At 40.2% G+C, this 24,988-nt stretch overlaps 1 protein-coding gene across 1 annotated transcript in view; it reads right to left on the bottom strand.

Moving 5' to 3' along the window:
- The window catches only part of adam19a (ADAM metallopeptidase domain 19a), a 195,635-nt gene that overhangs the window by 152,282 nt on the left and 18,365 nt on the right, over window positions 1-24,988 (bottom strand). The window contains exon 2 of the mRNA XM_020100203.2: window positions 6,901-6,980. Within this exon, the coding sequence (XP_019955762.1) occupies window positions 6,901-6,980 (80 nt within the window). The remainder of the gene's footprint in view (window positions 1-6,900; window positions 6,981-24,988) is intronic.

Genomic DNA, 24,988 nt, shown 5'->3' with positions numbered 1-24,988 from the left:
ACCCCAAACAGCCTGTGATGGCTATGCTGGTAGATGTGCGAAAAAGTGTACTGTATAGCAAATTGATTCATCAAGACGATAAGTGCTATCTAAATAAAAGGCATTTACCATTAAAAGCAGTCTTTACTCACCCTAGACTGCCGTAGGTGCCATGCACAAAATGATGTGGCACTAAATTGTTGTCGAATTGTCAAATATAAATGCTCTGTCCGACTGGGGTTTGATCAACGGAAGTAAGGCTATGCAAATAATGGTCTGTTGTAAGAATTGACAGTCTAATTGAATCAGTGATTATTATATCACTGCTCGGAGAGGGAATGCTCAGGCCTAGGAGGAGGCCGGAGCCAATCCCAGCTGACCTTAGGCGACAGGCAAAGTAGACCCTTGACAGGTCTTGATGAATCACAGGGGTGACACATAGATGCAAACAACCATCCATGCTAACATTAACACCTGCGGACAATTTAAAGAACAGAGGGAGCACAAGGAGAAAGTGCAACCAGAGTTCGAACCCAGAACCAACAACTGATGTCTTAATAAAAATGCATTTCTTTTTCCTGTAGGAATGTGAAGGTGCTGTAAATGTTGCATGTAGGTCAGTGGACATTCCTGAATAAATGCTATAATTTTATAAATACATAAACAGTGAAAGGGCATGTAATATCAGTTGAAGCAAATATTAAAAATGCATATATTGACTTAAACACTCCCAAAACGTTGACACAAATGTACCTTTCCTCTGAGGACATAAAATGTATCCAGCTTTATTTGACAGCTCAAAATGCCTTGAAACTTCCCTTACAAATGCTTCAAGGCCAGCAAACTGAAAAAAAAGCTCTGTGAGTAAAATCAATAACAACTATCAATAAGAACTCTTAAGTTCTGTTTATTGAAACAATCAAACAAAATGGATGGGCAGTCCTGTCTCTTTGGAACACATTCACTTTGTCAGTATGACTGGCTGGACACTGGCCAGGGGGAAAAAAACAATGCTAACTGATTGGTGACATATTTCAACCATGAACTAATCAATACAAACCAAGTTGTCTAATGGAAGCCTTAAGCTTCAATTGATTTAAAGCAAAGTAAGAGCTCTTTTTTTTCATTTTCATTTGCTGGGTTTCAATGAGCAGCTTTTTAATTGGTCTTACTGTTGGATATTCACAAAGAATATTGTAGACTTCTTCTCCTCACTGCGCCGGCACCAGGCCTGAATCCATATGTGCACCCCCCCCAATCTTGCCAGTGTAAATGTCATTGCCATCCCCTGCAGGCTCATGAGGTGAGAGATAATCTAATCCCGATGGAGACAGAGAAGAAAGTAAAGATGTGGGGATGGAAGGAAGATGGTAAATGGATTTCATTTATGTATCATTTCTCTAAACGTAATGACCACTGGAACATCACAGTTCAAGTTCACCTACTCACACACACATTCATACAGTGCTTTCTATATCTGGTCCTTTGTCTATCACTCATCAGATTCCCGGACATTTGGGGGTGCAGTGTCTTGGCCCAAGGAAACTTTAAACCACCAACCTTCTGATTAGCGGACAACCCTTTCAACCTCCAGATCCACAGCCACCACAGAGGCTGCAGAGCGCTGACAGGACTGGGAGATAAAAAATGAGGCAGGGGACGACAGAGACCAAAGTGAGTCTTTGAACTCCCCTGACAAATAATCAAAGGACGGGAGACATAGTATAAGGATACAACAAATGGTGATAAATGAAACCTCTGACACTTTGCAGCTTCTTTTGTGAGCGAACAAATTTAAAAGGGAAGGTATGAAAGAAGTTGAATGCTTCACCAATTTGGTGATTTTCTTTCCAAACATGCAGTAAGTGACAATAAACCCAACTGGAGGGACAGTGTTAATTCCCCTGGCGGCCATATGTATCAAAGTACCCTTGAGCAATGACCCATACAATGCAGGTGATTCTATTCCAACCCACCCAGAATGCAAAACCTTTACCCGTTCATGCCATGCACCTTGAAAAATTCATATAAAAACTTCTATTAGAGTCATGGGACCTTGCACATTCGATCGCTGTACTTTTTGAATTTCAGAGGTTTGGACCTCAGAGCTAAATGTCGCTATTTTATGTGATTTCTTGTTATATATTTCTTTATATGTACTCTTGGCCTCACCAATTGTTTATTTTTCAATGGGCTGAGTTGAAATTTGCATTGAAAAGAAACCCCAAAGATAATTTGCATTCATGTCAAAACTTATTGCTGAATGTTTTACAGCAATCAAATTAAAAAACAATGATCTAAAATGGATATCACTACTAGTTTTCTCTCTCTGTTGCAAACAAACTTTGTTATTATTATGAATACATTATTAATACATAAATACATCACATCTAGAAGTTTTGAAAATAGATCATCTTCTGCATTTATGTAGACCTTTACTTGTCTTAATGGCCACTCAAAGCACTTTACATTGTGAGTCACAATCACCCATTCACTCACATATTAATGCAGTGCTTCTATATTTATCCTAGCTATTTTATTTCACTTATGCATCCCATTCAAACACTGCCAACACACTTTAGTGCAATTTAGGGTTCAGTGTCTTGCCAAAGGACACTTCAACATGCAGTCTTGATGAGCCGATTTGAACCATCAACCTTCCAGTGAGTGGATATCCCACATAATCTCATGAGCCACAGATGCCCACCTATTGATCACGTTAATCACTAATTCCTACATAATCAGGTAAAATGTTAAATACAAGTTTCCACAGTGAACAATCTTGTGTGAGAAACATGCAGTCTAGGGATACATACATAATACACACAAGTGATTAAATTTGGTTAAGCTTTGATTTGTGGAGTGTATTTGTGTGAACGTTCATGGAGAGAAACAACAAACAGAGTCTGATTCCTTGTGTATGTTCACATGCTCGGCCAATAAAGCTGAGTCGAATAGAACACAAAGTTGTAGCCATGAAAATAGACAATGCTTTGGATGTTGCTACAAGGGGCTACAAACAAATCTAAATTGTGGATGCTCCACACATCTTAGGATCTATTTCATCCTTGAAACCAAGTGGACAAATATGAGCTGACTCCTTCAATAAGAAACAGATGGATGGATTGGACGGACGGATTGACAACCCAAAACCATTATGCCATCTTAAAAATGCAAGGGGCTAGGGCTGTGTTGTCTAAGGTACTGGTGAGACAACGTTATACAATCTGGGAACTATTATTTGAGTAACGGATCCACAAATTTGAAGGCTTACTCAATGCCAAATTACTGTACTTCATTCAAAATACTATGAGACAGGATTTACCAACCAAGATCTTGTGAGAGAACAACCAGGAATGTGAACTTGCATATTACATTTGCCACCTGAGTGAACTGCAGCATACATTCTAATTGTGTTGCAGCAAAAGTTGAGTTTCAGTACTTCACCCGTTGCTGGCCTCTGGGTTCAGTGTGTTTTTATGAGAACAAGGCTGGATTCACATAACAGCCTCATTGAAATAAATGAGAAATTTGCAAATTTCACACAATGCCAGTCCTCATCAGACCGTGACCTGAGGAGCTCAGCATGCTCATTAGATCATTAAACTGACAATCATGTCCATTTCACACAGGCCAGGTGCACAGAGGTGTGAACGTAGGTGTGGTGAACACTTTTCACATTAAGCTACTTCACTAACTTTTGAGTACGTCCAAGGGCAATATCATACATTTCCTTGAGGAGAGACTGAAGTGAGCAGTTATCTTATTTCTACGTGACACACGGACACAAAACATCCAGAGCTCTTGGAGAGAGATAAGGGAGGCAGTTTGATGCAGCCACTGAGCTGGCAGGGTTTTCACCTCACCTTTCAGCTCGCCATTGGACACCATTTTGTACAAATTAGATAGTGTCAAGCATACAGCACGCTTTAAGCTGCCCTGAGGACAAAGCAATCTGGGTGACACATGTCTTTTAAAAATGTATATATATGTAAATACACAACTGCAAGTAGCTGGCAAAACATCCATGGTGAACAAGACGTGTTCAAAAAAGCTTTCAATTCTTTTCTAACCCAAGAGACGATGCAAACAGAAGAGGTTATCAATTACTATCTCATCATAGAAAGGAGAACACAAAATGTTCACCATTAATCATCAACCTTGCTTTCTTATTGTTTTCTAATCCCATTGATCTCTCCTGTACCGACACTAACCCTCTTCATTTCTACTAATGCATGCACTGGCCAGTCAAGCATCAATATCCACTCCTCAGCCTGCTGGTTAGCGTGAGGACTCGATGCAGATGAATATATGGGTCTAAATCATTCTGTGAGGTAATGTTTCTCTGCAGGGTATCCTTCCCCATTATTGTAAGCATTAAGATGCACAAGAGGCAGTAAGATGCCTCCAGTGATTACCGTCAATTACATGGTACCCATCAGGGGGAGCTGGCCTGAGCCTTGCAGCGAATCATCAACAGGAAAATGAGAATGAGCCGACAAAGGCTTGATGTGCTGCTATACTTTAAGCTTTGGGCTTCAACCCAGAGATCCAGTCATTTCACTGTCTTTCCTGTGTCAGCTTGACAATAATGAAAATGATTTATCAGCTTTCAGACAGGATAATGGCCAGAATGGTGTCATTTCACATATAAAGAATGCAGCAGGAGCTTCTTGGGTGAGACGCGTTCACAACAGCAGGAAAATCTTCGGAGCTTCAGGTGGTGCAGCAAGCATGAGACAGGACAGAACTTAGAGATTCTTCTGTGGAGATCGCACGTTTATGTTTACAGCACAACAACACTAGTTTTGGCCCTCATCACCAAGAGCTCTCAAATCTTGTTGTCTTTCCACGTTGATATCTGTGATGGTGTCTTCTACAGGTATGGCTCCTGTTTTTTGTATATATTTGTATTGGTTTTTCAGTTTGCATTTTTTATTACATATCATTTAGACTTCCAATAAGGGCATTCAACCATGAGGGTAGAAACTAAAAACAGCAAGAAACATGTAAGTACGTTAGCTTCAAAAAAGCCAAAGTACTAAGTTCTTCGTGTCATTGCTACATAAAAGTGCAACTTGACTTAGACCATCTCTCTCACCTTGATTTACTAACTAACTGTTTTAGCAGTCAAACTTTTACCTTGAACTTCAATCAGAATAAAAGCCAGGATGAAAAATAATTAAAATGTTTAATTTTATTTCTTTATAAACAGAGGCCCTAGATAAGACTGATGTCTGCTCTCGAGGTGTCAGGCCTCAAGCTTCGACTACAATTACTCTTTTCTTCTCGCGCCATTCCAAACCTACCCCCACTCCTCCTCCCTTGCCAAGGCAACCATTAGGCCAAACAGGGACATCTGTACAGCAAGGCACTGAGCCATGTTTCCATGCTTAGCTGGACAAGGCCAGCCAACCCCTTGTCAACAATAACAGATATCACTGCCATAACAAGTTGCAAGTCCCTATAGCCTTGGGCAGGAGCTCTTCAACCTAAGTTACTCATCTTTTACAGGTGCTTCAGAGATGTTTCGAAATTAGAAAAGGGAAGGTGGTGCTATACAGAGAGGCAAAGGGGATTGTTTACTTACTTACTGATCTTAATATGATTTCATTTAGAGGAAGACATTTAGAAGACTTTTCGTTGGTAACATATCACCCTGGACCCCATCCAGTTTGACTTCTACTCCACTGAGGACGCGGTAACATCTGTTCTCCACAGCGAGGGGCGCCTCATCAGCAACGATAATGAAACAGCTTAGAGAGAAGAAGTGGATCTAGGGGCAGCATGGTGTAAGACCAAAGAACTTTCCCTAAACATAATGAACATGGGGACGATATCAGGAAGTTGCATGGGGACAAAAAAAAACATCTAAAACTTCGTGCCCCCAGAAATATAAATATACAAACCTAACCACCTGTTGGGCGCAAAAATCTGTACAGTTAAGGGTCCTGACCTGATTACATCTCTTCTTCTGAGTAGCGACTGTATCCTAGATTGCATGTGGGAGGAGTGAGACAGTGTCGTCACAGTCAGTCAAGGTAATGGTAAGGTGAAAAGGGGGTGGTCCGAATTTTCAAAATCTCACGCACACATAACCCTCACTGCAATTTGTGATGCAAAATGCAAACCATAATGACAGGGCTCCGAAGTGGCTCTCTTTACCGGGAATCCAATTCTATTATAAATGGCCTGTTTTTAGTCTTTAATCTACATTAAAGCTGCCTGTCTGCTGGTGAATTAGCAACACTGGTCAAGAACCCCTTCTCTACTCAGAAGGTCTGTGTGTGTGTGTGTGTGTGTGTGTGTGTGCGTGCGTGCGTGCGTGCAAAACTCAGAACTGCATGTGGACCAATGAGGGGGCTGTGGAGGATAGAGTGGCTGAAAACAAGGGCAGTAAAAAGCATCCATATCAATAATCTCACCACAGTGTCAAGTGTCCCCTTAGGATATGAGTAGAAAACGACATGAACAGATGACTGTGACAGAGGGTTGGAAAACAAGCATCTTGCAACAAAGGTCGTCTGCAACATTTGAATATTTAAGCTACCAAAGCCATTCAATTACAGAGAGATGGTGAAATTTAAAAATCGTTTCATCGCACCGTATATTTCTCGAACAATTGACAATCGAGCTTAACACTTTTATGACCTTCACATCCTACATCCAAAGACCGATGAGGCTTTGGCAAAAGGAAAAATGAGTGTGGGTGGCTGGGTTTGTACAACACTTAAATTTTGTGTGTAATAAGCACTACAGGCTGTTGTGTCGATAAACAGACTTTTACTCTTGTTACCAGACACATTTCGGTTTAACCATAACAGTTAAGTGCGTGGCCAAAGGCAAGGCGGGTGTAGTTTAGCTGCCTCTGGTGCGGTGGGTTCAGTGTGAGGTCAGAAAAAGGTTGATGAGATATCTGACCTGTGGCAGGGTCTCAGCCTCCCTCTTGATTCGCCCTTGAGAAAGCCACTGCGCCGTCACTGTCCTTCCTCTCCTCAGCCCTGGAGGACACAAAGCAGCAGGGAGATTAATAGGATGTAGGGCCGCTTCCACAGACTGGAACATTACATGTGAGGCAGGTCAACGCAGATAGGAAATGCTCACACAGAGGTTGTGAAGAGCAGCGAAATAAATGCAGTCAGTTGCACACAGTGTCGTGTCATTACACCACTGAGAAAAAACAGGATTACAATAAAAGTAAATTGTGACATGTTGTTAAACTATGGAAGTAGCTATGTGCACCAAAAGTGGATAAATAATGTGGCTCTTAACCCCCACATTTCAGGCTCTGCAGGGACCATTTCAGTGAGCCTGGTTCTGGTTAACATCAGGAAAGGGTCTATTCTAACCCAACCAACAATGTTTGCCTCAGCTACTTATGTTTCCTGAACCTAACTAAACTGCAACTGAAATAATCTAAAAATATGTCAATTTCAAATTCTGATTTCACATAGAAGTCGCACTGGATGAAAGTCCTGACCTGTGCTTGACTCATTCATTTACAAATGCATGCAGACCATGATGATCTTTATACTAACAAACCCAAACATCAGGCAACCTTCAGGCATTTCATGGTGTTCAGAACACCCAGAATATGATGCTTCTTAAATGGTATATTGTGACAATTTGCACCTTCCTGTACAACTTTTCTTTAGATTGTAAATACACAAGGTTAAGGTGAGAAAAAACAAGGATCAATTTGGGGATCCATACAGGTCTACATAGCCAAATAACAACTGTTATACGAGTCTCACCCTAATGCAAACAGACAACTGAACAACCATTCAGTTTTGATGTAGAAAGACTGGTAAACAGGTAAACACGTCACTGAATCGTCGTTCTTTGGATATTTGCCCTGCAATCAACAGGTACAGGGCCCCTCCCTGCAGACAATAAAAGGCACCTTCACTAACATTAAAATAAATGTATTATTTTTCTAATATTAACCTTATTGAGCCCCAGCGATAATGAACAGGGGTACAGCATTACACAGCAAAGCCCATGTAGTTTATGAGAAGTTCGCTGTCCACATGATCTAAACATGTCGATAATAGGATGAGATGCATCCGTCTCACTCAGTGAACTGAACATTCACTTTGCTGACAATGAGAGGAGAAAACGAACCCTCTGCGTCGGGAAAAGTAGAGACAAAGAAACCAGCCAGTCAAACATGAGTAAAGCAAAAAGATAAAAGGCTAAAGTTGGAGTGAATCACAAGTTCACAATAAGGCAAGGTCTTTAATCAGTAGGTGATTAAATCAATCTACAGAAATATAACAATGACAACTATTCGATAGTCAATTTATTTTTTCCACCTTTTTTTAAATCAGTGATCGTTTGCAGCCTTCTTTCATGGACAGTGTGCATTCAGTGCTGCCACTGGAGTTGAAGCAGAAACCCAGAGTCAGCTAGAACTATATTCTCTCGATAAGTGAAGAGAACATTTGTCTTTTTCTTTCTCCCTCTCTCCGCCTCTCTCTCATTACAACACTTAGCACAACGATGGCTGATTATTATTATCAATGGCCATTATCAAAGGCAAACTCTATCGGACTGTAGAAGAGAGTAGTGGGAGTACCCGGGCTGGCAGCTGCAGCACTTCAGCGAGGGAGTTGTATTGAGCTAAACTACGTACTGTGATATCTGCTGGTGCATTCTGACATTTAACATTAAGGTTCCCACTTACAGCTGTGTCCTTCCGCTTGAGTTACAACTCGACTGTGTAAAAAAGGCAGAACATATAGTGCCCATTGTACTATGTACTTTCAGACACAATGCATCACATATTAAAGAGGTTTTATGGGAGTTACAGACTTACATGTGATTTAACTGTAGTGTCTGAAATCACAAGTTACTGCTCCCTTACACTTAAGACTATTTTATGTAGGATCTTTATTTAAGCGCACGGTCTTTACAGTATCAGAAGAAAAAACCGAGAACAGAAGAGAACTCAGAGAGCAGACGTCTACAGAGGCAGCGAGAGCACGATGAGAAGAGTGGAAGCTGGAGCACACACAAAATCGGGCAGATGTTTGAGCGCAGGGTTTTGAGTGAGAGCATTCGAAAATCTGAGCGGAAAATCAATCTCGAACTGAAAGACCACGCTCTTGAATAAAGACAGGAGAAAATGTTAGAGGGAATAAGGGAAGAAGAGAAAAAACTCAGACACAGCCTAAAATTTGTGAGTTTTATATATGAAAAGCAAGGCCAGAATTTGTTCTTTGACTCCTGTCTGTTTTAAAAATTATTAACATCTTTAAATGAAACCCCCATTTGTTTTCATATATGAATTCCAGCAGCTGGTAGATGTTAATATTCCTCACACTTCCATCAACTAAAACTAAAAACATTTTTTCGATTCTGACGCCTCTAAGTCTGACCCTGAGTTTGCTTCCGCTTATTGACTGGCACGTCTGTGAAAGCAGACGTGCAGTTCAGCAAGTCTAGAGGTTGTGATGTTTCACTGTGTTTCTGTGTCAGTGTCCTTTTACTACCCACACGCTGTACTGTTCCCATAAATGTAGAGATATAAACACATAAAAAAAAGTCAGGTAGGAGGCTGCATCCTCTCACATCCAGACAACAGGAACAACAGCATTCTCCTCCTCAGCTGCAAGGGGAGTGGGCCACAGAGCCGCTATACTTCAGTGGTGTTGTGAATGCAACTTACTTTTTCATCTCTCGTTCAGAGAGATTTGACTGGGAGGATAAATGCAGTTTTTAGATCAAGATTCCAATAAGAAGTTGAAAATTCACTGCAGAACAAATGAATGATTGCACAATGTTATTATCCTTAAAACCTTCGGAAAAGCTTTCATGCTATTTACAGTGAAAGGACAAAGCTAAATTAAGAGATTCATGGTTTTTTCAAGGCTACACATTTCCATTCAACCCACAGGAGCACTCCAGGCTCATTGGAAAAAAAATACCCTGACCTCACCATGTCAGACATGTCTCTACTTTTCTCCCACCGAACAAGAATGAAGCAGGAAATATCCAGGATATGGGCACTGCTTTTTAGCCCTTACACCGACCCGACAAATCACTCATCATTCTGGCCTTTCAACTTCTTTTTATCAGGTCAAAAAGCAAAAAAATTACCTGAAAAATTAACCATTTGAACATCAGTGTGATGACAATTACAGAAAATGACAGAAACCACCTTTGTGGAAAATGTATTTGACATGTACTTTGATTATTTAGTTTGATCCATCTACAAAAATGGACGGGACGGAGTTTGTTCTGCAGCCAGCCACCAGGGAGCGATCCAGATGATTTGGCTTCACCTTTGGGAGCTGTCATGGCTTGCATCTTTATATAAAGTCTACGGATTAGCCCCAGACTATGTCAACTCCCAGCTATGTCCCTGGTGCTGGAGCTGTAATTGCAAACAAGAAGCTTAATTTTAAAAGGCTTTATCGCATCAGAGAGAATCTCCAACAGTGCAGCCGTCAGTACCAGTGTAAAGAATTTCATAAATTCATCAAATGTAGCTGTAAACTATCACAAGCAGTCATCTTGACTGAAGTAATATCATCTGTGATTTAGTTTTTAAATTTTAAACTGTAATAACTTGTTTTTGGCCAGTTGGTCGGCGGAGACAAGTTGTGAATAGAACATTAGTGCTTCATCAACTTTTAGTAGCATGGGGAGCTTATTACAAACCCAGAAGCTGCTATTTAACTTTATTATTCCATTGACGTGGTGTTATTGTGGCCGTAAGTCCAACATTCACTAGCAGCTCGCTGGTGGATCTGAAAACGACTCTATAAAAATCAGTGAGAGTTACCCAACACAGTCAAGTTGTGGTCTGGAGATATAATGAGATGAAAGTCACTACAAAGCCCCCCCGAGGGGAGCAGCACATTCAGCTGATGATTCTCTGTGGGCTCATCACTTCAAGCAACACATTTCACACTGTTTTCCATTTTTATTTGATTTAGTTTTACAAAAATGACGATAATAGTCACTTATAGTGACTTGTGTGCTCCCAGATTAGACTGTGTCGACTGCAAAAGAATCATGAATAATTGGTGAAATTGGCAAATGGCCCAAATAATGTTTTATTATCAATCTGTCATCAAATTTTTCCATCTCTACCTTATTACACCAGAGTCGGCTCATTTTGAAATACCTAGAGTGCCACGGTTTAAAATACGACTGAATTGCACTTGCACAAATAAGGAGAAATAAAAAACCACCACAGAAATGTCCTCTTTCATGTTTCATTACTTATTTGTCACTACACAAAACACATCACAGTTTCAGATATCTTGTGGCTGAGATAAATAAGAAAGGTGTGTGATCAGGAAAAGCAGTCAAGTCGTCACTCTGCATGCTGATAGACAGACTGGCGACATAAACGTGTTTCTACAAATCAATTCTCTCTTATATCAAATAAAGGCAAAAAGTTTCTAAAAAAATATAGTCAGATAATTCCCCATTGCTTTGTAGTTTTTCAGATCGTCCAAGCTTAAAATGGAGGAGGTCAGGTCTCTTTTGGGGGAGCTCGGTCCTCTGTAAATCCCCTGTAATAGGAACACTGATGACCCCTGCTTATAGACTTACAGTGTGTGTGTGTGTGTGTGTGTGTGTGTGTGTGTGTGTGTGTGTGTGTGTGTGTGTGTGTGTGTGGCACATGGCCAGGAGGGGGTTTAAAAAGTGAAAATCAATCAATTGTGGTCAGTATTCATTTTGTGTCGGTGGCCACAGATAAATCAATGTACAGTGTGAGAAACACTGAAGTGTAAAACGACTGTTGGCTCATTTGAGACAGACGCAAATATGTTCTCGATGCATCTTGGGTGTTTTCAAACCTGATCTTAGACCTGTCCACCTGTCATTGGATCATTATTGGACCAATAATTCTGAATGGCCTCTATGTTGTTAAGTTAACGTGAGCACAGAAACCATTTTCAAGTCAAGTTTGCATCATCGCTGTCTCGTGCTTACACATGGCAACGTTAGGGACAATCTCTCTTTATCAAAGCTATATAGACCTGAAAATAAATATTCCACAGCCACTGGATAAGTATTATCTGCTCAGGTTTTGTTTCATTATGCGCCATGACTTGATTTTTGAGTTTAATCACCAGAGCAGTTCTGTAGAATAATGGTTACCCCTTCCACAGAGCGAGGATCTCAACACGATGAATAGATCAGCTCAGATGAATCATGAGCTCACTTCAAATTGACAAATACACTTCTCAGGACATTGAATTTCAAACAGAGTGATTCATATACATCAACTGGGGCGGCCATAAATTCTATCACAGATAATAGGGAACAACATCATTTTCTCCGTGCGGGAAAGAAATGAAGAGAACAGACAAACGGGTTTCAGAACTTTCCTTTCAACATTTAGCAGATATTATCTGGTCGACACAACAAGACGCAATATGAGGCTGGAGTGTAACAGGCTTATAAAGACCAGAGGCTGCGGTTTATCAAGCATTTGAATCATACACACAAGAACACACAGTTGTTCAAGCTACAAAAGAGTAAAGCAGCAAAACAGCCTGTTGTAATGATTCTTTCCATAAATGAATAACGGAGGTTTTATGAACCAGAAGACAACAGGAAATGTCTGGGAAATGACAAGAAGAAACTGTCTCAAGATTACCTTCCCAAAGCCAGTGAAATCAATAATCAGCCAGTGACTATGAGCATGGTTATTAACCTGCCAGCATGAGGGCAGCAGTATCGTAATGATTCCGCCCTGGAACACTGTATCCACAGGCCACAATCGACCAGCCGCAGTAGCTCAGGAGAGGCCAGACGCAGAAACATGGATACCATCCCCACTCTGTGGCACTGATGGTAAATTCCAGGTACCCTGGAATCATGTCAGTGGGGGTCAGGAACATAGAAGAAGAATTGATGGTATAGGTGTATGGTGCAAGTTTAAAGCATGTGTCGATCAGAGGGAAATCATAACAGAAAAAGACATTTTATAAATAGAGAAATGGTGTCTAAAAATGTTTGACATGGTATTATAGCTCTGCATAAAATACAGTTTGAGATGTAGTTGTTCATTTATTCTCATTAAATATTCATAAATATAATGGTAAAACATTCCAATTTGATTTAAAAAAAAAATAAATCACATATTTACATCCACCAAGGATGTTACATATCCATCTACCTTTGTTTGTCTGTCTGTTAGTTAGCAGAATTATGAAAAAAATTAAATAATGGAAAGATTACCAGGTAAGGAAAGAACCCTTTACATTTAGGTGTTTCACTTTCAACATGGCAAGGTAAGGTGTTCTACAACATTTTCTTGAATTTCTCAGAGAATAACTAATTGATCTTGATGAGAAAAGAATCAGTCAGGTTAATATCTAGGAGTGTGTGCAATTTGGTGTGAATGCGAAAAAAAAGTTCAGATCTAGTGAATTAAAAAGTAAGGAGACTGTTTGGCCTCGGCGGAGTAATGCGCTCTCTAAGTGCCCTTCTAGTTTAATGTCTTTTCAATTTTCTTTATACGCAAAGAGCAATGTCTGTAATATTTTGCTGGTCATGTGGCTGAACAGAACAGTAAATAGCTTCAGTTCATTGAATGTCATTCTTTCAGTTCTAAATCAGTAGGTTGTTTTTAGTGGGTCTTAAAAACCCAATCAATCCTTTAATATGTATTTAAATGCCTCTGCCAATACAGTCCCCCAAACCACTACTTTCATAGAAATGGATTGAAATGACAAATTGAAACAGCACCTTGTTTTCCTACAAGCCTCTTCATCCAAATACTGAAAGAGGTCCTATTTCAAGGGTTATTAAATGACAGACTAACCATGTGACTGATGTGAGGCACTCAAGTGAAGATGTATCCCTCAGCTCGACTTTTTGAAACTACAGACGCAGACGTTGTGTTTAAGAGTGTGAACTTCTTCCCTGACAAATGATCTCTGGCTGAGGGCAGACACCCGCTTACAGAGAGCACACAAACCCGACAACAGCCAAGTCGCCAAGTTAGTCATAACAACACTAATTGGTGTAAACTGATGTGACCTGCCACTTATGCCGTTTGTCACAGCAACCGGTGAAGTGTCATTGTCGACTAAAGATGAAGCTGTTGATAAAAGTTTTTTTCACACCGTTCTTCTGCTAATGAGATGAGAAAAACCGATGTCGCCTCATGACTCTGTGTATTTGGAGAACCTGGGTCTGTTTTCAGTTTTCACTTGGACGTGCAGCAGATTGCTCACACTATCGAGCCCAGCTGTTTTGAAGGAGAGTGTTGCTATAACATTAGCAGGCTGAGGGGGACTACAAACAGATGAGCATTGCAATCGGCTTCATTCTGGGTGATACAGATCCATCAACACACACACAGATGGGCCCTCCTACTTATTCTGACATCTCTATATTTAAGGTTAGACTTAAAACATACCTTTTTGATGAAGCTTATAGTTAGGGATGGAGTCCTGAACCATCTCTTATGCTGCTATAAGCCTAAACTGTTGGTGGAACTCCCATCATGCACTGAGCACTTTTCTCTGTCCCTCTCTTATTCTCTCTGCACCCATATCTTTTTTTACTACGTGTCACTAACTTCGAGTCATTCTCTTTCATATTCTGTAGGTATTTCTGGCTCTAGAGCTGCAGGATCCAGATGACTATTATTATTATCCTTATTATTATTAATTATCATTATTGTTATTAAATGGTTTGTAAAGGGTTTGTATTTATATAGCACTTTTCTAGTCTTGATGACCACTCAAGGTGCTTTACAGTACAGTGTGCCATTCACCCATTCACACACACATTCATACAGTGCATCTATTAACACTACTTTTTTTGTTCTACGAGGGGCAATTCGGGGGTTCAGCATCTTGCCCAAGGACACTTCGGCATGCAGATGGGGAAGACTGGGCATCAAACTGCCAACCTTCTGGTTGGAGGTGGCTGTGGTGCTATCATAAATAACATATTTACATCTAAATGTATCACTTTTTTTTATTCTCATTATAACAAACAGTCTTAAAGAGCTGAAACATGATGGTTACACAACTGTGCCTGGGCCCTCTACTCTTCTCTACTTCTATGTAAAGTGCCTTGAGATGATTATTATCATGATTTGGTGCTATACAAATAAAACTGAATTGATAAGTGATTAATTGGCCCAGGTCCACCTCTTAATAGTAGGAATTAAGTTTCAAAAAAACGTTGATGGATTTATGTTCAACCATTATAGCACATAATGGGAATTGTACTCACAACATTCTCCTTAATGACTCAGAAATAGTGTATTAGCTGAATATGTCTATATCAGATATATTTAAGAAGCTGGAAAGACGATGGTGCAAAATCTGAGAACCACAACCAGACATCTGACTGTGCTGCCCTTTAAGCTAATATCTAACTGAGCCAAGATCCCACTGGGAAAGTCCATCACACTGCTTGAACGAAAGCTCCCAGCAAGTCACCACAGGCCTCTGTCATGTTCCTGTCACATATTCTTCTAAAAGCATTGAATTCACTGTGCCTGAAAGACACTCTCCCTGTTTGTACAGTAATCCATTAATCTGTCTCATTCCCAAGTGCGCTTTGTGTAGTGTGTAATCTGCATAGTCAAACAACACATAACAAAGGCTCTGCACAGGGAAAGTAGCCTTTGGATCTGCTGTGGTTTGAGCTCGATATTAAAACAGCAACCTGCGGTGTATTTTCTTCAAGTTGGGCGAGATCAAATGCTTTATCCCACAAGAGAAGGCCACCGCTAATAGCCGATGACACAGACAGGGATCGATAAAATGTCAGCAGCACGTGGCCTGGATGTGCTACAGACAGGAAGAAACATTTCTGTGACATCTGAGGATCTCGGAAAAGTGGCAGGTAAAAATAATGAGGGGAGCAGAGTGCTATGGAAATAAATACGTCTGTGGTTGTATGGGGTACAGATCCTGTTTTATCCTCCCCCCCCTCTGACATCCTATTGCACATGTCCATGCAGTGGTTCATTTCCAGAGCATCCCTACATCAGAGGTGAGTTTTCATGGGTCAGTGTGCTCCTGCTTGTCCTATACCATGCTGTTTCAATACAGTGACTGACTCAATGTCTGGCCATGCAGCCATTTTTTTTTTTTTTAAATATGCTGTCAGTTGCAGTTCATCTTTTATACCAGTGATTCTCAAAGGTTGTCAGAATCAAAATCTGAGGCCAAAAAAAGTCCACCCACCCACGATACCCATTAGGGTAAGCCCACATTCAGCACACTTTCATGTGCACCATGACAAGCACATACAGAGGGTCAGTAAAAACACTGACAGAGCCTGTACAGACTTTGACAGATATTTGACAGTCCACCAGCCAACTAATATGGCAGCCCAGTATGCTCAATGGCCAGTCTTGGCACCTGGGTGGTGGGCACGCATACAACACAGGCAGTTGCAGTAAAAAAAAAAAATCATGGGTAATTAAAAAAAAAAATCAACCTAACTAATTTCTCTTGTCCCTGTCTCTCTCTCTTGCGTCAGCCAGGTGATAACTCCAGATCAGGGGTCACCAACAAGGTGCCCGCGGGCACCAGGTAGCCCCCAAGGACCACATGAGTAGCCCGCAGGCCTGTTCTAAAAATAAGACAGCTCACCAGTGACTGTACTGACTATACTGTCAAATTTTTATTCTCATATTGAAGTTGATTATTGACCATGATTTGTTAAAAGGGTTGGTCAGTGGCTAGTGAAAATGGGACATTTTTCTTTTGAAATGTTGTAGAAGGGATCATCTGAAAATGTGAGAAAATGAGATTAATAGAAATAAAGTGTTGAATATTGATATTATCTGTTTCCCACCTTATTAAGTCATTGTTGATAATTATTGTGACAAATCATTAACGTGATCAGTGTCTTCACATAGATGAGTATCATTTATCATTAATAATAATATATAACTAAAGGCAAACTGAGCAAATGTGTTATTTCAGAAGAGTGGATCAAACTGGTATCCCTTTGTAAGACTCAGTACCCATGAAGTAGCTCTCAGTTTCAAAAAGGTTGGTGACCCCTGCTCCAGATTCTGTATCTGTTGTTTCAGATTCTAATCACTCAGTATCAAGATGTAGAACCAATGAAAGGGGAAGCAACTACTAAGGAAAGGACCCAAGCAGAATTTTGTGTAATAATGAACAGCAGGATAGGATAATAAAAAAAAAAACCTGGTCTTTATTTTCCCTTCATATAGTAATTCATATTCATAGTCGTTCCACTCTATATTTTTTCCTATTCATCCACACCTCCCCTGCCGTGCCATGGCTCTATACCCCCCTTCCACAGTTTCAGAACCACTGCTATAGACAGAAGCATCTCTGATGCTCTTTCACGGTGCAGTGCTGTGAGAAGTCCTTTATTGTGTTACTACTATTGCTACTAATACAGCAACTGCTACTGTAATCCAAACTCGACTATTACTGCTTCACGTTTATCTGATCCCACTGACAAACAGCGGGAAGGGGTGTTTTTTATCACAAAGCAGCCACAGAAGGTGTTGACTTAGCCACAGAGACGAGCCGCCATCTCCTCATTGTTCAATCAATAAAAATGCTTCTGCATCTAGATAAGGATTTTTTCTTTCTGCAAGCAACTGCGGAGAGAAAAATACTCCCTGATATCATTTTGTATCATGAAACCTGCGCTGGTCGTGGTTACCCTCTTTTTTCAGAAAATTATTGATGGTTACTTAGATTGAGCTGGATCAAATCTACATTATATAATTTAGAATCATTCATATTTAGTGGTAGGGAATATATTTGAAGTCCATTTGATGAGCAAACTTTTGATACATTATCCATTTTGCTTTAAAGTGAGGGTTCAACAATTGTATGTCTATATATCTACTTTGTAACACTGGACAGAGAATATCTTTGGTTTCCAAATCACAATCTGATTCCAGGTGTTGAGGAGCACTTCTGCACACGAGGAAAAGTGGTTTAAAGCCTTTAGAGTCTCCAGATGCAGCTGTGTGAAGTCTGATAAATGTCCTCAAGTGATCGCATCATATGCGTCAGCATCAGTTAGTTCGGAAGACTAAGAGTTTGAAAAGGAAGAAAATCTGAGGGTGAGTTTACCAAACCTCTGGAGCCTGCCCCACATCTCTGCTGACGGCTAGATGCTTGAGGCTACATTGGCTTCCACAAGCACAACACAACCCAAACATTTAGTAATCAAGTTGAATTTGTGGGTAATGGAGGCACCGGGTTTTGCCAAATGTGATCAGGGAATGTGGCACAAGTATATCAACTTATATCAGCGTCTAACTTACTTATCTCCAGCTACACTAGAAAATGGGACTTTGTTCAGATACAGGGGGCAGTACTGGTTAGATACACTTGGTGCTGCTCAACTTTGCTTTTCAACTCTCAGTTCATGTTACCTGGTCATGGAATTCTAAATCCAAACTATGAGCTTGCAGCTTTAAAAGCTTACGAATGTTCAGAACATTTCACTTCTAACTTGGTATTGAGCTCCATTTTTCAAATAGCATCAGGGGAGTGTTTGGGGCAGTGCCTGAAAAAAATAAACATGTTTTCAATATTGATTCACTTCCTAAATCAAAAGATAACACTGGTCTGGAGTCTCTGGCATTATGACGTCTTCTCTGCAGAACACAGTAAGATTAGGGATGGGCATTCAAAGCATTCAACCATTATTAACTAAGAAGACTGACAGCAGCTATAGCGAGAGCAAGAGAGAGAGAGAGCGAGAGAGCTCTCTAATGACATGCATGTTATGTTTTATAACATAAGATAAGCTGGTTTTACCTTGCTGTGCACCTCATCTCTGTTCTCAACACACAACTTAGTGAGGTTTTCGTCATCTTTGGTTTTGCATGTGTAAATTTATTCATTTAATCTCACAGCGCCACTTCTTTCTTTTATTAAATGTTGCTTGGTGAACAGCTTTCAGCAACATTAACATAAATTCTGGTAGTAGCAACATGTTGCTTACTACCAAGCTGTGTTAAAAACAAAGGAAGAGTCCCACCGCTGCCCCTGAATGATTAGCTATGGTTCAAGGTGCTTAACAGGCAGATGCAATATACGACCTCTGAGTTGAGTAATACCTGCTGTTCTTTGTCACAACTTTTGGCTGCATCTCTTCTACAGCATCTCTGGTGAAGCTTTTCAATTACAAAATCCCTCCCCTGTTCTGTAGGGAGAGAATAAGGTAGTGGATTTACAGATGGATGAATGCATGGATGGATACATGGAAGAGGATAAGGAAAGGCAGGAAGGATGAGAGGAGCTGCTCCTTTAAACAAGATCCTAAACCTCATTCCCCAGTTTAGCAGCAGCTCATTGGATGCACCATCTTATCCCCACGCTCTAACACCAACCTCAGGGGATCTGTCAGAAACAGAGACAGAGCTCTCTGGTGATCATTTAAAGGCTTCTTCTCGTGTAATCGCATGTCATGTTCTTCACTCTCCCCTCCGTCTTGTCTCCTATTATAGCTCTGTTAATGCTGCTGGATAATTCGACATCTGGCTGTGTGCAAAGCGGAGGCCGCTGAGCACTGAGCAGCTTCAAAGTTTCAATGCATTCTGACCTCTGCATCCACCATGAGATGGATGAATAATGAGTTGGACAAAGTTTGAGAGGCAGTTCAGCATGTCTTCCAAAACAGCTTCCCCTGGGTCCACAAGTAAATCAATTCACGCTAAAGAATGTGTTATATTCCACACAGCCAGTTTTTCAGCTCCTCTACAAGTTGGACGATTCATAGAAATTTCATGATGGGAAAAAGGTTATAAGGTGAAGCTCAGACTCCAACTTCCCTGGAATTACAATACCCATTTAAAGCAGAGCACTGAGCCCATCTTGAAGTCAAAACACTGACAAAACCAAGGGGCTCTGATAAATTGTACTACATGATGTAATCCACATTGGACTTTGGGGAGTCATTAAGGAGAGAGTGTTAGGCAGAATTATTCTTTTCACTCTATTTTACACCCAGTCTGAACATAAACTAGTTTCCCTTGTGAGCTTATGAGATTGCCTAACCTCTCTGTCCCCATCTTGTGACAGAACAATCATTAAGAAAATGCAGGCAAATCTAAGAGCTGGGTAAAAATGCAGATTTACTGTTGAGAAACTAATAGGCATGTACAACACCAACACATGCTGCGTTTGCACCACAGGAACTAGGAACAATAGACTGAATAACACATGTAAACAGCATTTTCTGATTAACCTTAACCACTATAGGGTCGTAGTCAGAATGAGCAATGGGGAGGATATGCATGTATATGCCTTGTATTATACATCCTGGCATTTTCATAGCATTTTGCGAGATCGACAGTCACAAACTGCTTGAAGGTGCTTAACATGGTGTGACAACTAATCAAAAGTTGAAATTCCCACAAGGCCTTCTTGAGATATCACATTCCCAATGTAAAACAGTCACAGTGACCTCTACCATTGACCACCAAAGTCGAAGTAGTTCATCCTTGAGTCCAAGTGAGTATTTGCACCAAATTCCCTCAAGGCGTTCTTGAGATATTGCGTTCATGAGAATAGGACAATCCAAAAACACAGCTGTCACCACCTCAGGGGCATAAAAAAGTGTCAGAAGCAGTTACATGAAGAAAGAGGATGGAGGGGTTGAGAGAGGGGTTCAAACCCTAACCTTATTCTCACCTCCACATAGAGAGAGAGAGCAAGAGAGAGAAAGACACTATGGGAGGGGAAAAACACAAAGTTGGTGACATAGTAGGTAGTAAAATAAAATGGATGCAGATAGACACAGAGAGGGAGGGAAAGAGAGAAGTGCTCTATAGAAGCATTACTAAAGCTGTTTTCAGACATGACCTGCAGGAAAAATTCAGAGAATTAGCTACAGAGTTTACCCAGAGTCTGCCTTTCACACTCTTTCGTTAGTTTTTTCATTTTTGCATCTGCGCGTGTTAGAAGTGGGGATCCCCTGCTGTGTACCCACATTGAATTCTCCTGAATTACTATGAACATTATACTAGGAGGCCAGGCGGAGAAGAAGTCAGCGGAAACTTTTTTTTCGGCATCTTTGCACAGTGAACTATTTAAAATAAACAGTAAATCTTTCTTTCTCTGCAACAAATAATTTGCCCCTGCTATGCCAAAATTTTAATCCATTGAGATTGAGGATCATAAATAAAATGACAATATGGAACTGGTAATTTGAGATAACAGGACACAGCGTGGGCTTTAATGTTCATTGTAAGCTAATTACTTCCTGTAAAACCCTTTAATTCCATGCGATTACATTTCGGTGAAAGTGGAAAACAAAACACAAAGAGAAGCATGTTTTTTTTTTCTTACCAAAGTAAAACAGTTTGTCTTCAAGGAGACTCTTCCCACTTCGATAAATACACCCAAAAGACTTGAAATAATGAATCACTTGGGGATAAGGTGTTTTGTTTTTTGTCTTCCCAAGTAGATGCAAGGTGTTCCTGTGAGTTCTCCACAAGAGTATACTACATAATGCATTCAGTTTTTCACTCAAAGGCAGAAAAATGTAAGTCCCTGTAAATTAGATGAAATTAAACTTTAATGACTCTCATGAGCAAAGTGGGTCATCACAGCAGCAAAAAAAAAAGCACATAGATAAGAATACAAAGGCAATTACAGTAGAACCCCAGCAAATACATACATAAGATGAAGGATCAGGAGAGCACACAAATGTTCTGTCACTGATGTAGACAGTCACAGCTCATCTTTCATTTCATATTGTATGCAGCTTTAATTGCAACAAGGGTTTCAACTAATTATTCTTCCACCTACAGTCGATTAGAAACGTCGGTTGGCCGTGAAACTCCTAATAACTCCACAAAAAAGCCATTATTTCTATGCTAAGGCTGTCACACTCTTTCAGGCAATTTTTTTCTGGCTGGCACTTCACCTGCCGTTTATTCTAAGGAGGAGTCTGCTGCGTCAACGCTTTTTATGATAGTCAGGAGATTAATATTAGTAAATGTTTTGGGAACATAAAATGAGGTGGAGGCCATCTACATTTAAAATGGCCCAAGGTGAATAGATTTTGATATAAATCAGCTAAATGCTTTTCAAATCAGCCACATGCTGATGGTGAATAATGTGAGACAAGTGTTCGACCTGTGTTCCGTAACTGCTTCACCGATAGCACGGTTAATGGTCTGCATCTATATAGCATGTTTCTAGTCTTATAGACCCCTCAAAGTTCTTTACACTAAAATATATCTCTCACACACCGCCAGCACAGTTGCATTTTGGAGATTTGGTGTCTTGCTCAAGGACACTCTAGCATGCAACCTGAAGCTGGGAATCGAACCACTGACCTGTTGAGTGGCATACCCACTCAACCTCCTGAGCCACAGCTCCCCAAAAGGCAAATCTCTCAACGCTTGACTTCAAAAAAAAGTAGGCAGATAAAATTACCCTGAATAGCATTTAATGATTGTGGTGAATGGCCCCCTATGGGACAGAGACATCCTTCCTTGAGGATTCCTATTATTGCTTTGTGCTGACTGAATGGACGTGGACTGTTGCATGTAACTTCTAATTTTAGGAAGCATGAAATGGGCTGACAGAGCAGCTGTTGCAGCCTGGACTGCTCCGCTCCAACAGCCCCTCTTCAACTTGTCTCTCACACTGGGAGTTGACGGACACATCCCTTCAGCAGTGAAGTGTTGTTTCAACAAATTAAATACATTTTTTCTCACTTACTTCAACTGGGATGTGACCGTGCAGACATATATCTGTCTGTGAGGTTTCTGCCTATGATAAAATGGAGAATACGGCGTTCACAGAATTAAAGGTCCAGTGTGTAAGATTTAGGTGAAAAGGATCTGTTCAGAAATTCAATATAAAATATTCTTAGTGATGTTTTTACTAGTGTGTTTCTTCTAAATTGTATGAATTGTTGTTTTCTTTACTTTAGAATGAGTCCTTTATATTTAAATACTTTGTATTAACATCAAGAGCGGGTCCTCTTTACGGGGGCCGCCATGTTTTTTTTCAATAGCCCAGGCTGGACAAACTAAACACCTTTTGAGTTTTTATGACAACTGAAGGCTGCCACAGGTTCTCTTTCATTGGAAGGGGAGGGTGAGGTGAGGGGTGTTCAGCTGCAACATGCAACGTCACCTCTGTCACTACATTCTACACATTGCCCCTCTAAGAAGTACAATTTTAAATAAACAGCAGCAATATATATCTTCCTTATCACTCTGGAAACTCCATCCAACATTTTTATCGGATTCTATGGAATACGATATCCCAATTCCGTTAAACCCTAATTTATAGGGGTTAAAGACCCAGTACTACAGATGTCAGAGCTGTTTTATTCTGCACATGTGTCGTTTAAAAAATGGAGATATGGGGGAAACTGTTGTGGATATTGATTGCTGTTTATGGCTGTCCAATTAGTGTTAAATATGTGTGTCACACCCACCATGATAATAAAGTAATCTTTATCTTAATCTAAGGCAGAGTGGACAGTAAATAGCAGCTCAATAATGACAGTCAAGATGACAGCCTGCTCTCTGCTGACAAGGACTTCCCACCTTCACCTACACTTTTGAATTTAGCTGATGAATGGGACAGCGTAGGTCCCACTGCACCGGTCTCTAACTGGCAGAATTTATCATAGGGAAGAAGTAAAACATTCCAGAAAGCATCATCATTGGACACAAAACTAGCAAACGCCCCTGTGAGCAGGACCACTCACCTCACAGTTAAAAATGTTTTACAGGAAGAAGAAAATACTGTACTGTAAAAAATGAGGTGGTCAAAAGTACACATATTCTTACTCAAGAAGAAGTAGAGATACTTGTGTTAAGTACTGATTCAACATATTTACTCAAGTAATAGTTTAAAGTACAGGTTCTGAAATGTAGTTAAAGTAAATAAAGTTATCTTCCGTTACATTAATATTGTTTGAAAACCATTTAACTTGAACCACTCTTACTTCTAATTTTAAAAAAAGCAAGAAAAGATTTGTGAGCATGAAACAAATGTGTACAATTAATTGTATGAAGTTTTCTTAATTTAACTAAGGCCAGGGATGGAATTGTGTTGCTCTGCTTCATCATAGACGTTATTAAGAATATCAGCGATGTTGGCCAATTCTTTACTTTCTTCCATGTTGTTCCTCCTTGTCACAGATATGCGCCTCGACTCTTCTCTGCACTTGATACTCCCTCCTATGTTTCGTCTTGATAAGTCCTTTACGCTATGTTTCATACATTGTGTCATATGCACTGATAGATACAGCACAAAGAATCGTCTTTTCTGTTCCAGTTCGATGGAAATCTTCCTTGATGTTGAAAAGGTGGAGCTCGATGATGCAAAATAATAAAATAAGGGGAAATTCTCCCCAAATGCATTAAAACAAAAGCATCAGGCCTGTTTCAAAAATGTAAGGAGTTGAAAGTAAAGATATTTGCATTAAAATGTAGAGAGTAAAAGAAGAAATAATACTCAAGTAAAGTACAGATACCTGACAAAGTACAGTAACAAAGTTTTTGTACTTTGTTACTTCCCGCCTCTAGTAAAATGTTATGATGTAAATATTTTACAACAAGAGATAAATGAGCAGTTAACACTGGGACACAGGATTAAAAATGGCATCATGTCATTTTTAAGGCCTGGTAAGAATACGAGCCTGCTGGGGACTGGGGTGGGGGGCTGCTGCTTCTGCTAATGATGTGAGCTTGGATCCGGATCCGTTTTAATCTGTATCCATACCAACATGCCTGAAAATACACATCACATAAAGGTGTATTCCATTGTATTTTCTAACAACATTTAATTTAACATTGTAACACTCAATTTCACTGTTAACATTCACAGGAGCTGAATTGCTAAACAGCTCATTGCCGTTTTATTCATAGGGTTCATGGTTCAGGAGGTTTGTACATGGAGATGATTTATCCATCAAGGTGTCCTCTCCAAACTAAAACAGACCCACTAATCAAAACTGGTGAAACCACTACAGTGTTTCATGTTGAAAATCAAGGGGCTGGAACTTAAGATCCAGAAGTCAGATGACTGCA

This window comes from Paralichthys olivaceus, chromosome 22 (assembly GCF_024713975.1).
Source record: "Paralichthys olivaceus isolate ysfri-2021 chromosome 22, ASM2471397v2, whole genome shotgun sequence".
In the NCBI taxonomy this organism is placed as follows: domain Eukaryota; kingdom Metazoa; phylum Chordata; class Actinopteri; order Pleuronectiformes; family Paralichthyidae; genus Paralichthys; species Paralichthys olivaceus.
This window is presented reverse-complemented; position numbering and strand designations above follow the sequence as displayed.